The following is a 16,299-nucleotide window of genomic DNA, read 5'->3' on the forward strand; positions in this document are numbered from 1 at the left end:
ATATATGATTTTTTAAAGGTTTTTTTAAACAGGGTCTTTCTCTGTAGTTCAGATTAGCCTTGAACTCACTTATGTAGCCCAGGCTGGCTTTGAACTCAAGATGATCCTCCTACCTCAGCCTCCCGAGTGCTGGGATTACAGACGTGCATGATGTATATATTTTTAGCACATCCATGACACTACTTTATTTTCTTCTCTGGGTTACAACTTGCTTTATTCTTGTAGCACTTAAGTAACTCCTAACCCCTTGAACTGATTTCCATCATTGTTTTAGTCGATGGAATACTCTATCATAGAATTTTTTAACAGATAGTTCTGAAATGTTTTTTTCTGGTTACTGGAAATATGTATTTTAAAATTCCTTTGAACTGGGTATGGTGGCTCAAGTCTATAATCCCAGTACTTCAGAGGCTGAGGCAGGAGGAGTCCCATAAGTTTGAGGTCAGCCTGGACTACATAGTGATTTCAAGGCCAACCTGAACTACAGAGCAAGCCCCTGTCTCCAAACACCTAAAAAAAAAGTTATATGAAACCAGAAGTCCACTTTAGCAGGCATATTTTCATTTTATCTACTACTTAAAAACCATTCCCTTATCCTACATTAAATATCTCACCAAGCGTGGTGGTGCACGCCTGTAATCCCAGCACTCAGGAGGCTGAGGCAGGATTGCCACAAGTTTGAGGTCAGCCTGGGCTACATAGTGAGTTCAGGGGCAGCCTGAACTATACAATGAGACTCTGTCTCAACTCCCGCCTATCCCCACGGCAGAAAAAAAAGAAAAAAATAAAGTTCATGCAATAAAGTAGGGAAAATATGGGCTTTATGGTAAAGCCTAGGCTCAAATATTAGTGCTGCTTCATACTAGGATTAAGACCATGGGCAAGTCATGTAACTTCCCTGTGCCCCGTGCCCGCCATCATAAAAGGGGACAAACTAGAATAACGACGACTCAAGGAAATGTGATCACATAACAAGATCAGAGCACACTGTCTAGCACAGCCAGCAGTGGGCACTGTGACTGGTGCCGCGAATCAACATATAAAATAGTATTTACTACCTTACATACAAAATAGCTCTTTATTCAGAGATTTCTTCCTCTCAAATTTTCTCTTCCTCCTTTAGTTCAGCCCAGGCTGACTGCTTTCCTAATTCCTGAACTATATACAGACACATATGTTACTGCTAACTTTTCTTTCCTTCAATTGAAGCCTATATATAATATCAAATTAGCCTTAGAAACCATTGCTCAAAAACTCCCAAATACCTAAAGAATAAAGTTTAAACTTCTTGCTGGGGCATTTAAGACCCTGTGTTTTTACCAAAATGAATTCATGCTTCTCTATGTATAGGTACAAACACTCCTGCCAAATACGTTTACTTAAACATACCACGTGCTTTCTGAGCTCCTTCAGCTCTGTTCAAATTGTCCCTGCCCTTGGAGCGCTGTCCTCCCTCCTCTCAGCTTATTTATGATGCGTCTTTCTCTTCCTTGTCTCAATTTTTAAAGCATGCATTTGTGATGCACACTCCAGGCATTTGGCTATTTACAATGTGCACTTTTATAAAGGTTCTGCTTCTTTCACTCAGTTTTAGGTCATACCATGGAAGTGACCATATTTTATACCTCTTTCTATACTTTATAGTCCCAACACTAGTAAAAGTATTGGAAGCATAAACTATAAAAATTATTTTTTATTTATAGAAATTATTTTATTAGAAATTATTAGTACTGATAAACAGTGATAGCTTAGTCTGTCCTCTGCGAGGCTGTTAGTTTCTTGCTTTGATGTCTGTTTGAGTTAAACATTATAAGCCCCATAATGTACACACAGCAGTGCAAAGCAGTGAGACCACCTGGAATCCTAAGTAAATCAAAGTGGTTAGGGGACCGGGGATGTAGCTCAGCGGTACAAGCGCCTGCCTGGAAAGCGCAAGGTCCTGAGTTCGATTCCCAGTACAAAAAAACAAATCCTTTGGGGCTGGGGATTTAGCTCAGCCACATAGCATCTCCCTGGCAAGCGCAAGGTCGTGAGTTCAATTCCTGGTACTGGAAAAAAAAAAACAAAAAAACCAAAAAAAAAAAAAAGTGTAAAAAAAGTGTTTACATTAGGATTGAAATGAAAGAGATTCAAGTTAAAGATTAAAAAACAAAATAGTAATATACAAATAGGATAAATTCTTTGATCACAGGAAGAGGTCCTAAGAACAAAAACAGGCATGTGTAACATACAGAAAATTTGGGGCCTACACAACTGATTAAAAAGAAGCTGGACGTGGTGGCACAGCCAGGCGTGGTGGCGCACTACCCTAATCCCAGCACTCAGGAGGTTGAGACAGAGGATCGTTGTGAGTTCAAGGCCAGCCTGGGCTATAAAGTGAGTTCCAGGCCAGCCTGAACTGCATAGCAAGACCCTGTCTCAAAAAGACAAAAATAAATAAATAAATAAAAATAAAGAAAAGAAAAAGTAACAAAAAGAAAGAAAAAGGAAAATCTTTTAAGTATGTGGCTGCTAAGAGAACAACTTTAATATTAGATTCCTAATAACAGGAACTAATTCAGGAAATAGCAGAAAGTTAATTTGAAAATATGAACGCTGAGGACTGAAGTTCTGCCGAGAGCTGGGCAGCAGCCCTGGACAGAGCTGTGGATCCCTGCCTCACCAGAGTGGGCAGTGGGCAGACACCACTTAAGAGCTCTCTAGGGAGCATATGGGGGTTAACACGGAGGAGAGCTACTTGCCTCAACAGATTTTCCTGATAAAGAAGCTGCTCAATTTTGTTAGAAAAAAGTGACCCCTACTTAGACAGTAGAACGTTATTCCTAGCTTTAAAGCTTAAAAAACCTAAATAACTCTATTCCATAGAGCGATACCTGGGAAGCACAAGCTGAAACCTCTTCTATGTGACATTTTAGATTTAAGAACCAATCAAATTACAAAGAGCTCTGTTTGAGTTCAGAGGAGGCTTTAAATGCCTAAATGGTAATGCATGTTAACATACGCAAGCAAAGTCATTCTGCACCCATGGAACTTGGTGTTCTTTCTGCATTTATATGAATTGAGAACATCATATGAGCTCTTAACTAAATTCTAGCTTGTTAGAGTGCAAGAAAACCTGCAAAATTAAATATGTTTTAAAATGATCTATCTAGTAAGTCATTTTTCTAAACAAATTTGGTACATACAAATGTCACTGGTTATAGATTCTGGTTCAAAAACCTAGGTAGGTAGAGGAATACAGGCTGAAAACATTTGGAAAATACCTGATTTTTAAAATAAGACTGCAAGTTTTTGGGGCAGCTATGCGTTTATTTGTTTATTTGTTTATTTATTTATTTAGTCTTTTTGAGACAGGGTCTCACCATGCAGTTCAGGCTGGCCTTGAGTTTACTTTGTAGCCCAGGCTGGTCTTGAACTCATAATGATCCTCCTGCCTCAGCCTCCCAAGTGCTGGGATTACAGGAGTGCACCACCACACCTGGCATTTTATTTACTTTTGCTCAAGATTTGTTTTTTTTTTTTTTTTTTGGTACTGAGAATCGAACTCAGGATTTCACACTTGCCAGGCAGGTGCCATGCCACTGAGCTATATCCCCAGCCCATTTTATTTATTTTTGGTAAGACTCCTGTAGGCAGTAAGATTTTACTAGTGCTCAAAATGAGAACGGCATGTTGCTTCCTAATAAAATACACTGCCAGAAATGCAGTAGAAAAACACAACGCAATAATTCAGGAAAGACTCTACCTGATAGGAGACGAACCAGATGTTTCTGTATCAGGACCTGAGAACAGGTAACCCTCTGTGCAACTGCAAACTGCATCAGTGCTTTCAGACCATTGTGCTAGATTGTAAGAGAGGGGAAAACACAGTTATAAGACTGTCACTATTCAAAAACAACACTAGTCTGTCAGATTTAGTTACAGAAGTCACTATATATTTTACATTCTAATTATTCTTTTTTTTTTTTTTTTTTTTTTTTTTTTGAGGCAGAGCCTCACTCTGTAATTCAGGCTGGCCTTGAACTCACAATCCTCCTGCCTCAGTCTCCTGAGTGCTGGGACTACAGCAGTGTACTGAACTACAAATTTTTTTTTCTTTTGATTTTTTTGAGACAGGGTTTCACTGTTTTGGGCTGGCCTTGAACTCCCTTTGTAGCCCAGGCTGCCCTGCAACTTGCAGCGATCTTCTTCCCTCAGCCTCCAGAGCGCTGAGATTATAGATGTGCACCACCATGCCCAGCTATAATATTCTTAATATCTGAAAAGTTTTATGATCTTACTAGACTTCTAATAGATATTCTCATGACAAGTATTAAAGATCACCTCAATTCTCATTTAAGTACTCATTTCATCCAGGGTCAATTTATTAAACATCTGGCCTTGTATTGATCCTGTGCAAATGTATTTCTAGAAATTCTAATACGATGGTACAAAAATCTCTGAACCACTGAAATGTATCTTCTGCTTCTCAAGCAACAGGATGGAAACTACAGGCAAGTACACTGTGGACTTGGTCTCCTGTGTCAGCTCTCAGAAAAATAAGAGCGAGCTGGACGTGAGGGCTCATGCCTGCAATCCAGGGCTTGGGAGGCTGAGGCAGAACTGCCATGAATTCAAGGCCAGCTTGGGCTACAAAGTAGGACCCTGTCTCAAAGAACAACAACAATAAAGTTAAAAAAGAAAGAGAGAGAGAGGGAGAGGGGGAGACAGAGACAGAGAGAGAGAGAGACAGAGACAAAGAGAAAGAGAGAGAGAAAAGAAGGAAGGAAGGAAGGAAGGAAGGAAGAGAGAAAGAAAGAAAGAAAGAAAGAAAGAAAGAAAGAAAGAAAGAAAGAAAGAAAGAAAGAAAGAAAAAGAAAACAGGGAAAAAGCCAGAAGAGATATGTCTAGGAATCCCCTCAGCTGCCTATTTTGTCTTCTTGAGGCTCCTGAGCACCTTCCTGAGGATGGGTTTCCACAGCTGCCCGAGTTACAAGGCTTAGGCTTGAGGCGGGAGTACACTCCTGGACATCAGTGAGTCGTAACGTAGTTTCCCTTTGAAATTCAGCATGATGATCTGTGTAGAGCTAAGCCAGCACCAACACTCACTGTTACATGACAGTGCAAAATCAGTGAGCCAGGAAAACCAGCGGGACATCAGGCTACTATTTGGCAATGGGCAGAGAAGGGGAGAGAAGGGAAGTTTCACCTGATCGTGTGTGAAACATATTCAACCACTGACGCTGAGTGAGCTTTTAATGGGCACAACAGGGCCCATTCAATGTTTTGTGAGATTGAAGCAGCTCCTTTTTGCCCTAAAGAATTACGCTACTCTTTACAGGAAAAAAAAGTGAAGTTTTAAAAAAATGATAAATTAACTATGTAATTCCTTAAAAGAAGGTGTTCCATAAACGATGTGAACCCTGCTGGAATATACATACCTGCCTATTTTGCAGTGCTCCAAAAAGAGGTTTTCCTTCATCTCCCAACAGGTTTTCTTAAAATATAACAAAAACATAAAAATGATAAATCCAGAGTACTGCTACAATTGTATACTTTTCTTAGTTTCTATTAGATGTTCTTTAATTGTATTTTTGATCCAATGATTTGCACTTTACTCAATGCCAAAATTTTCCAATTTTTCACAGAATATTAGAAAAGCAAATGTAGATAAGTTATAAATTACTACACAAACAATACAGATCATGTGGCAATTTATAAAGAATGGGTACAGTGGGGTGTGGTGGCACATGCCTGTGATCCTAGTACTCAGGAGGCTGAGGCAGGAGGATTGCCATGAGTTAGAGACTGGCTGGGGCTACATAGTGAGTTCAAGGCCAGCTGGACTACACAGCAAGACCTTGTCTCAAAAGACAACAACAACAACTACAATAACTACAACAACAACAACAAAATAACAACAGCAATAAAAAAAGAATGCTTAGGAAAAACATGGCAGACCGGTTTGGTTTTTTCGCTTTTTAACTTATCTTCATGTAAAAATTTTTGAAAGTTATTTTGTATATAATTTTAACCTATTTTATATAAAATGCATAAGCAATTTTAAAGTTTAAAAATAATTAGACTTGGGGCTGGGGGTTTAGCACAGCGGCACAGCGCCTGCCTGGCAAGGGCGAGGTCGTGAGTTTGATTCCCGGTACAGGGAAAAAAAAAAGCAATCAGACTAAATTAATAAAATAATTAGAATACATTTATAGAAAAAAGAAGATGAATTTGAAAATACCAAAACCATGGAATTTGAAATACATTTTGCTGTGCTGGAAGGGTATTTATTGTTAAATTAATTTCCTTTTCACTAATCTTTCTTTGGGAGTAGCTATACCTCTGAACACGGAAAGCTTATTTTCTGTTTTTCATATTTCTGAATGAACTGTAATAAAAGATTCTTTATTTTGATTCCTCAACTATTACCTTACGCCAACATATCCTATATAACTTTCATCATCCCCAACTGGAATAAGATAAGTTAACTGAATATACACTGAGAATAAAGTAGATTTTACCACAAAATAACGAAGTGGGGTAACATATTTGTTAACTAGCTTGGACGATCCTTTCCACAGTGTATATACAGTTCTTCAAAACATTATGTTGTACCCCGTACAATTTCATTTGTCAACTAAGCAACAAAAAAATTGTCTCCTTAGTGGGAAAAAAACCACTATAGCAAACAAAAGGTAACATTACACTAATCAAACAGAATCCAATTAGTAGACTACAGCACAACACATGAAAAGATTCAGTACGATCTCTAGTGAATTTCTCATACCCTTTATCATAAAACCATGACCCTTTTTTAATATTCAAGGGCTACACAGAAATGCCTGATTCCTAAAGCTTGCCTTCCCAAAGAGAGTAAAATGTAAAATGCTAATTGAGCACCATCATATTTCTTATCAATTTGTTCAGGTTCTATTCTATTTAAATCTCATTTTTCCTATTTCTCATTTTATTTACTCAAGGAAATATAAACCAGTGTATTATCCTAACCCACATTCCAAATTAAGTTTGGAAGTGAGTCTTAAAATCTGCTCAGAGACTGATATAGGAAGATTTTAGGGAAAAAGTGGCTTTATGCTCCTTAATTCAAATTATGAAATAATGTATTGTTACAAAAATATACACAGTGAAGAAAATATAGTAGACTCCATTAAAAACTATAGTATACCTCATTAAAAAGCTAAAATTACATAATGAAAAAGGGAGATCCAAAGTGGCTTAAAAATAATGTGGGAGAATTATAGTCTTAATGTCTTCTTTATAGCATTATATCTTATAACTGTAATGAGCAAATGTGCTAATTTAAAATTCTAAGAGAGGGGCTGGGAATTTAGCTCAGTGGCACAGAGCCTACCTGGCAAGCACGAGGTCGTGAGTTCAATTCCCAATACTGGAAAAAAAAAAAAAACAACAAAACAACCCTAAGAGAGGCCAGGCAGGGTGGAGCATACCCGCAATCCCGGCTCCATGGGACCCTGAGACAGGACGCTCCCAAGGTCAAGATCAGCCTAGGCAATTTAGTGAAGTTCTGTCTCAAAATAAATGAAAAGGGCTGGGGCTGCAGTTCAGCGGTAGAGTGTTTGCCTAGCACGTGCAAGGCCCTGGGTTCAAATCCCCAGTAGGAGGAAAAAACAATAAGAAAGAAAAAAAAAAAAAAAACCTAAGAGATTCTTCACCGCTTTGCTTTTTTAGCAAAAATTTCCAATACAGGGGGTTGGGGATTTAGCTCAGTGGCACAGCGCCTGCCTGGCAAGCGCAACGTCGTGAGTTCAATTCCCGGTACCAGAAAAAAAACAAAAAATTTCCAATACAGAAAATATTTTTTTTTTTTTGGAGACAGGGTTTCACTGTGTAGTTCAGACCGGTCTTGAACTCACTATGTAGTCCAGCCTGGCCTTAAACTTGCTGAGATCCTCCTACCTCGGCCTCCTGAGTGCTGGGATTACAGGTGTGCCCTACCATGTCTGGCCCTAGAAAAGATTTTGAAAGAAGGCCTTCCTTCAGGCCTGGTTAGTTTCTGCTTGCTAATCTGTCCCCTTTGATCACCTTAGACTTATTTCCCTTTTTCTGGTAATGTTTTTTAGGTGATTCTGGTTTCCATGTTTAGTAAGAAAGAAAAATTACAGCAGATTTCTGAGTTGATTCTTTTTTGTTTGTTTGTTTTTGTTTTTCTTCCAGTACCAGGAATCAAACTCACGACCTTGTGTTTGCCAGGCAGGTACTTTGCCGCTGAGCTAAATCCCCAGCCCCTTTCTGAGTTGATTCTTCATCTGTACATATACATATAAATTTTTTTTTGGAGACAGGGTCTCACTATATAGTTCAGGCTTGCCTTGAACTCACTATGTAACTAATCCAGGCTGGCCTCAAATCTGCAGTGATCTTCCTGTCTCAGCCTTTCAAATGCTGGAACTATAGGTATGTGCCACCCTGCCTACCTGAATTTGCCAGTTATTTTTAATCTAGCATGCTTTGTCTTATCCCTTTAAAATATTCTTCCCATCCCACCCGCAAGGATCAGATTCATTGCCTCTAAAATACTTTTAATTTATGTTGCATATGTCCACTATGGTAGTTAAAGAGATCAATGTAAAAAATTTTCAGACCTAATGGAACCAGATGACACTTATATACTGAAATACTAGTAGGCCTAGGAACAAGTCAAATTGAGGAGGGCAAAGAAAGAAAGAATATTTGGTCAATCAGTGTTAATTCTGTTTCATGGAACATACAAGTCACTTTTCTGAGAGGTTTTACCGATTGCCTGGACAGTGAAAGCACATGTGCTCCAGGTCATCATGGGGACACGAGGATCCATTTCATCAGGAGGCACTTTCAGTCCAATTCTATACACTGTTGTGGCAAAGAGGATGACCATTTCCTTGATACTATTAGAATACTTGGTCCTAAAAATAAAACAAGAAAAAAAATGTATATAAAAATTTTGTAAAGAAGACCAACTCCATTCCTGTGGATTCCACACCCTGGCTGTGGCCACCCACCAACTCCAGGCTGGCTCTGTGTTTTGTTTCCCCTTGTAAGAGGCAGCACATGTGCGAACCAACGCACCTGACTGTGGACCAAGCCAATGCCTGGGAAGAGAAGAGATGACACAGCAAGCTATTACCAGGCCACAACCATCTGCCAACTCCAAGTCGACTTTACATTCTGCTTTCCCTTGACATAGGGCAGCAGAGATGCGAACTAACCAAGCAACCTGATCCTGGACGAGGCAAACGCCCACAAAGAGAAGGTAAGCATGGAGAGTCAGCACAGACTCAGGGAAAAAGTACAGACCTCGCCAACAGCTTCAGGGATTCCAGTCTTACCCTCCCAAGGTGACCGGGTGAGAGATAACCATCGAGATTGATGCAGACAGGGTGCATAGACTCCCAGAAAAGGTTAAGCTCAGGCTGAGTGGGCCCTGGGCCCTGCCCTCCACATGACACAACAGGCCCAGCGAGTGCTAAGCTTAAGTCCAGCAGTCTGCTTGAACCCATGCACCATGGCTGATATCCAGCAGAGACCTCACAAATCCATAGGCCTTAAAGCTAGGTAGAGAAAATCATGACATGCTGGATTCCAAGACTGCAGATCCTGGAAAGAAACCACTCATTCAAAAACACTTAGGCTGGGTGTGGTGGCACATGCCTGTAATCCCAGTACTCGGGAGGCTGAGGCAGGAGGATCATTGCAAGTTTGAGGCCAGGCTGGGCTACAAAGTGAGTTCAAGGCCAGCCTGAACTACATAGCAAACCCTGTCTCAGAAAGACAAAACAAAAACAAACAAAAAAACCCCCCACAAAGTAGAAATTTTTTTTGGACTCAATCTTCAAAAAAGTTTTATCATTGCTTCTTTCTTTCCTTCACTTCTTTGGGGGATTCTCCCCTTTCTCCTTTTAACTTCTCTTTCTTCCTTATCTTTTTCTTTTTTTGTTTTTTTTAAGACAAGGTCTTGATATGTAGTTCAGGCTGGCCTTGAATGCATGGCAGTCCTCCTGCTTCAGCCTGCCAAGTGCTGGGATCACGGGTGTGTGTCACCATGCCTGTCCCTTATCTTCTATTTCCTGTATTTTACTCTTTTTCTTTGTTCTTCTGTGTTGATTTTGTGTTTTGTTTTGTTTTGTTTGAGACAGGGTCTCGCTATGCAGTTCAGGCTGGCCTTAAACTCACTATACAGCACAGGCTGGTCTCGCACTCACAACAATCCTCCTGCCTCAGCCTCTCGAGTACTGGGATTACAGGTGTGTACCACCACCCCTGGTACTTCTGCGTTGTTTTGTAAATATTTTCTAATACTATTAATTTCCTTTTACTCAATAGGCTCAACCTTTTCACTTTTTTCATCTTCCACTGATTAATTTTTCAAATTTCATTTTTTTTTCCTTCTCTGGTTCCCTATCCCTTCTACCTTTACTAGTATAGTAAATAATTATTAGTATATCTTTTAAGCTTTATGAATCTTTAGCTAGCTATTTAATCCTGTGCTATTACTGTTGAATACTACTTTAGTATTTTACTATTTTAATACTATTTTAATATTTTAGTGTTAGTGGAAGTAAAATTGTTCCACTTAGTATGTACTTATTGTAGATCAATATTTGGTTTGTCTTAGTGTTTGTTCTATAATTATAGATCTCTTTTCAATGGATAAGAGTGGTACGTTATTAGTTCATAGGGTAAGTCAATATCTAGTTTGATGATATTATTGTTGGTGATTTCATTACCATAGCCAAGGTAACACAATCGTGTTTAACTAGTTTCTTTAGATGACGATATCTGGATTGCCTCTGTGTCATTAACAGTACTGTGGCCCATTCCAGGAGAGCTGGGTCCTGGGACAAACACGCTGCAGCCTCCCCTCCCAAGTAAATGCAGGCGGCTGGGTTCTGGGTCAGAGGCAAAGGCGTGTAGTTAGCTATGCCCAGAAGATGCCTCTGAACAGTAGATATTAACTAAACTCACTGCAAAGCTTTCTACTATAATCTCAAGCCTCAGAACAAAAAACAAACGAAATGCCTCCCAAAACTCCCAACACCCCTAGGTAGATCCAAGTAGCTTCGCGGGGAGGAAATCAAAAGCCACACAGCCAAATTATTTGAAACTATAACAGAAAAAATAATAGAACAGATCAATAAGATGCCTGGTGAGCTCAAAGAAGCCACAACTAAACAGATAATGGGCCTAATAAACAAAACAATCAGTAAGTCTACAGAAGAGATTAACAAAAAGCTACCTAAGCTAAATAAAATGACACAAAACATGAATACCCAGCACTGAAAAGAACTAGAGTCCATAAAATGGTACAAACAGACATTCAGGATTTTCAAAATTCTGTTGTAAGTGTGGGCAGCAGAGGTAACTGACGTGAGAAGAGAATGTCAAAAACAGAAAACAAGGTAGTTGCTGGTGACCAGTTAATCAAATACTTCACAAACAGCCAGAAAACTTGAAAAATAGAACCAACAGCTGCTGATGACTCAAAGAAGACTAATCTAAGATTAACTGAAATTAGTGAAAAATGAGAAGACAGAAAAAAGGCACAAAATACTTATTTACTGAAATAATAGCAGAAAACTTTCCAAATATGGCGAAAAATTCAATATACAGGTAAGTGAAATATATAGAACCCAAAACAGCCCAACTAGAAAAGAACCTCTCCACAGTACATCAAAGTGAAAATCCTACGAGTCCAACACAAGAAGAGAATCTTGAAAGCGGTTAGAGAAAAGCAACGAACCACTTATAAAGATAAGCCATTTAGAGTCACAGCAGACTTGGCAACACAAAGCTTAAAAGCCCGCAGAGCCTGGAGATAAGTATTTTAGGCCCTAAAAGAAAACAACTTCCAACGCACAGATATATCCTGCAAAACTATCTTTCAAAGCTGAGGGAGAAATAAGATATTTACACAATTAAGAACAGCTAAAGAAATTCATGACCACCAAGCCAGCACTCCAAAAATTCTCAAACATACCCTAGAAAGAGACAATAAAGCTAAAAAAGACAAAAGGCTAAAAAAGACAACAGAAGGAATACACCAGGATGGGTGAGCATTTAAACAGAAGGGAAAGAAAGGGAATCAGCAACAGGGAAAGAGTGCAATGAAGGAATAAATCAATACTTATCAGTACTAATTATCAATGTGCATGGCTTCAATTCCTCAATCAAGGCACAGAATGGTGGAATGGATCAAGACACAACATCCACCAGCATGCTATATACAAGAAAGACACAACGCAAAAAGAAATTCATAGACTAAAGAAGGATGGAAAACAGTATTTCATGCAATGGAAACCTGAAAAAAAGCAGGTGTAATTATCCTTTTTTTTCAGACAAAACGGACTTCAAGACCAAGCTTGTCAGAAAAGCAAAGAAAGGGCCGGGGATATAGCTCCGTGGCACAAGCTCCTGCCTGGCAAGTGCAAGGTCTTGAGTTCAATTCCCAGTACAAAAGAAGAAAAGAAAAAAAAAGAAACAAATCTTTGCCAGGAAATATAGCTCAGTGGCATAAACGCTTGCCTAGCAAGTGCAAGGTCCTGAGTTTGATTCCCAGTACCCCCCCCCCAAAAAAACTATAGCAGAAAAGCAAAGAAGGTCACTAGAAACTGGTTAAGGGAACAATTCAAGAGGAGGAGATATATCAATTATTAACATATATAGAACTTCATAAAACAATTACTGGCCAGGGATACAGCTCAGCAGCACAGCGCCTGCCTGGCAAGTACCAAAAACATAAACAATTACTACTGGACATAAAAGGTCAGATAAACATAAACATAATTATAGTGGGGTCTATACTCCACTGTCACATATAGACAGACTGACTAGACAAAAAAATCGACAAAAATATCAGGGATGAACAAAACCTTTAAACAAATGTACTTACTAGATATCTACTGAGCATTCCACCCAGCAACAGAATACACAGTTCCCAACATCACATAGAACTTTCTCCAAAACAGATCACATATTAGGCAATATGGCATGCTTGAGTAAACAGTAAACGATACACTCTTCAATCATCAATAGGTTACATAAAAAAGCAAGGAAGAAACAAGAGAGTTCCTAGAACTAAACCAGGACTTCTGCAACACTGCTATGTTAAAAACAGTCTTAGGAGGGAAGTTTACAGCTGTGAATGCCCACATCACAAAAACAGAGTAAGCCCAAATAACCTAACAATACACCCTCGAGGTCCTAGAAAACAAGACCAATCCAAGTCCAAAGCTAATACAAGGAAGGAAAGTACAAAGATCAAAGGAAAAAAATCAGTGAGATTGACACTAAAAAAATAACACAAAGACTCAATAAGCCACAAGCAGTGGTGCACCTTTGTAATCCTAGCACTTGGGAGGCTGCCTGGCTACATAATGAGTTCAAGGCCAGCCTGAACCACATAGTGAGTTTAAAAACTGCACAGCAAAAGAAATGACCAACAGAGTGAAGAAACAACCTGGAGAAAAGAAAATCTTTTTCCCTCCCAGCTACTCTTAAGACCTGGAATCAGTGTGGAATCACTATGGAAATCAGTGTGGGAGATTCCTCAAAAATCTAAAACTAGAAATTCCATTTGACCCAGCTATTCCCCTTCTAGACACCTGCCCCAAAAGGGTTAAAGACATCATATTAGAGTGATATATGTCTACCCATATTTTACCAGCACAATTCATAATAGCTAAATCTTGGGAGCAGCTGTATGTCCATCAACAGATGGAGAATAAAAATGTGGTATTTACACACAATGGAGTATTACTCTGCTTCATAAAGAAGGATAAACTTGAGTCATCTGTAGGAAAATGGATGCACCTTGAAACCATGTTAGGCCGGGGATGTAGCTCAGTGGCACTGTGCCTGCCTGGCAAGCACGAGGTCCTGAGTTCGAGTACTAGTAGTAGGGAGCAGATAATATATGCAAGCATTACAACTACTAAGAAGTATTCTTGATTACCATCTTCGTGAAATACTAATACCTAAATAGGGCACAATACGTTTTTCAATGTGCCATCATATATCTTTCCAGTAACTTTAGGAGGTAGGTAAGGAGGCCACTGCTTCAAATTTACATCCATGAAAAGTGAACTGGGGGAATAAGGGGGTGAAAACTGAGACTATTCAGAAAGTAACACAGCACCCAGAAAGAACAGCTATTATCAAGAAATCAACCAGTTACAAATGCTGGCAGGGCTGTGGGGAAAAAGGAACCCCTTTCCACTGTTGGTGGGGGTGTAGATTGGTGCAGCTACTGTGGAAATCAGTGTAGAGATTCCTCAAAAACCAGAACTAGAGGTCCCACTTGACCCACCTACCTTTTTGGTATCTTCCCAAAAGAATTAAAAACATCCTACCACAGTGATATATGTATACCTATGTTTACAGAGGCATAGTTCATAATAATTAAATCTTGGAAACAGCCCAAATGCCCATCAATTGATGAATGGATAAAAAAGATACTTTTTTTTTTTTTAATATATAGAATGGAGTACTTCTCTGCCATAAAGACAGATAAGCTTGAGACATTTCTAGGTAAATTGATGCAGCCTGAGACCATACTCTTAAAGTGAAATAAACAGGACATACATGTAAACAATGCATTGTTCCTCTGGTATAAGAAACTGAAAGTGTAAATAAGGACCACAATAATAATAGATACTGTGAAATAGGAAGAAATGTTCAAATGGGAAGGGGAACTAGGAGGGGGAGGGGGAAAGGAAGGAAGGGAAAAGAAAAAAATGAGAAAAGAAGGGAAAAAGGGGAAACAAAGCTTTTGTAAAGAAAGAAGGGAAGAAGAGTTGAAGGGAGGAAGGGGAATGGGGAAAAAGAATCAAGTTTTATCATACAGAAGTGCAAATTCCACGGTGAATGTGAGTACTCTGTATATCTAAATTATACCAATAAGCAATTAATTAAATAAGTAACAGCAAACTAGCTAAAGTTTTAAGTAAAGTCTCTTAAATTTTGGTCTTTTTGTGGCATTTTGTGCTTTTTTTTGAGATAGTGAGACAGGGTCTCATCATGTAATTCAGGCTACCCCGGAACTCTGTGTAATTCAGGCTGGCCTTGAATTTGCAACAATCCTCCTACCTCAGTTTTCCAAGTGCTGGGATTACAGGTGTGCACCACCACACCTGGCTAAAATTAGCCTGTTTTTTTTTGGTTGGTGAAAATGGTTATTTAGAGGCATCACCTAACCTAGTACATATTACTTTATTTATTTATTTATTTATTTTTTGGTACCAGGAATCAAACTCAGGACCTTGTGCTTGCCAGGCAAGCACTTGTGCCGCTGAACTATATCCCCGGCCCAATATTACTTTAATATCACAAAGTACTTACTATTTTTGGGCTGGGAATGTAGCACCATGGAAGAGCACTTGTCTAGCATTTACAAGGCTCTAGGTTCAATCCCCAGAAACACACATACACACACACACACACACCATTTAATTTTACTAATACAGATAAAACTTCATGGAGAAAGAAATTAAAATGGGATAAAAGAGTAATTTTAGGGTTGTGGATATAGCTCAGTGGCACAGCACCTGTCTGACAAATGCAAGGTCCTAAGTTCAATTCCCAGTACCAAAAAAATAAAAAAAGGAATAATTTTATAGAGAGGAAGGAAAGTAAATATAGACTAGTTTCTATTCTTACTTTTACAATGATGTACAAATATAATCAGATACTTACAAAGACTGAACTCCAAAACTCAGGATAGAATGAAACTCCAAAGTAGAATCTCCCATCCCTTGATCAAACAACATAGGAATTACTGGGTTTTCTCCTTACATATTAAAAGGAAAAAGAAAGAAAAATCATGAATGTGTTTTTTTGTTTTTGTTTTTGTTTTTTTTTTTTGGTACTGGGAACTGAACTCAGGACCTTGCGCTTGCCAGGCAGGTGCTTGTGCCGCTGAGCTATATCCCCAGCCCCATGAATGTGTTCAATGAGACACTTTTTTAGCTTTTTAAAGTATATATGATCATTTTAGAAAACTTAGAAAATGCCAATAAGCAATAAACAATCACCTTTACTTTCTCTATCCAGATAACCACAAATAAAATTTGGATGATATTATTCTTTTCTCCATATAAATATCATACATACAGCTTTTTAAAAATGACAGTAACAAGCTAGGCATGATGGCACATGTCATAATCCCAGCAGTCTGGGAATCACATGGGAAAGGATTAACTTAGTGAGCATCTATTTCAAAAAATTTAAAAAGGCTGGGAATACAGCTCAGTATGAGGGCTTTGGGTTCAATCCCCAGTATGGAAAGGAAAAACAAACAAATAA

General features: G+C 38.8%; 1 protein-coding gene across 4 annotated transcripts in view; it reads right to left on the reverse strand.

Annotated features, from left to right (window-relative positions):
• Positions 1 to 16,299, reverse strand: part of Ubr1 (ubiquitin protein ligase E3 component n-recognin 1) — a 159,924-nt gene that overhangs the window by 32,409 nt on the left and 111,216 nt on the right. For all 4 annotated transcript variants that reach the window (XM_013512443.1, XM_005381366.2, XM_013512444.1 and 1 more), the window contains exons 34-37: positions 15,691 to 15,784; positions 8,758 to 8,906; positions 5,421 to 5,476; positions 3,746 to 3,842 (exon numbers count right to left, since the gene is read on the reverse strand). In XM_013512443.1, the coding sequence (XP_013367897.1) occupies positions 3,746 to 3,842; positions 5,421 to 5,476; positions 8,758 to 8,906; positions 15,691 to 15,784 (396 nt within the window). The remainder of the gene's footprint in view (positions 1 to 3,745; positions 3,843 to 5,420; positions 5,477 to 8,757; positions 8,907 to 15,690; positions 15,785 to 16,299) is intronic.

This window comes from Chinchilla lanigera, unplaced genomic scaffold (genome assembly GCF_000276665.1).
Source record: "Chinchilla lanigera isolate Chin_1 unplaced genomic scaffold, ChiLan1.0 scaffold00015, whole genome shotgun sequence".
NCBI classification, from domain to species: domain Eukaryota; kingdom Metazoa; phylum Chordata; class Mammalia; order Rodentia; family Chinchillidae; genus Chinchilla; species Chinchilla lanigera.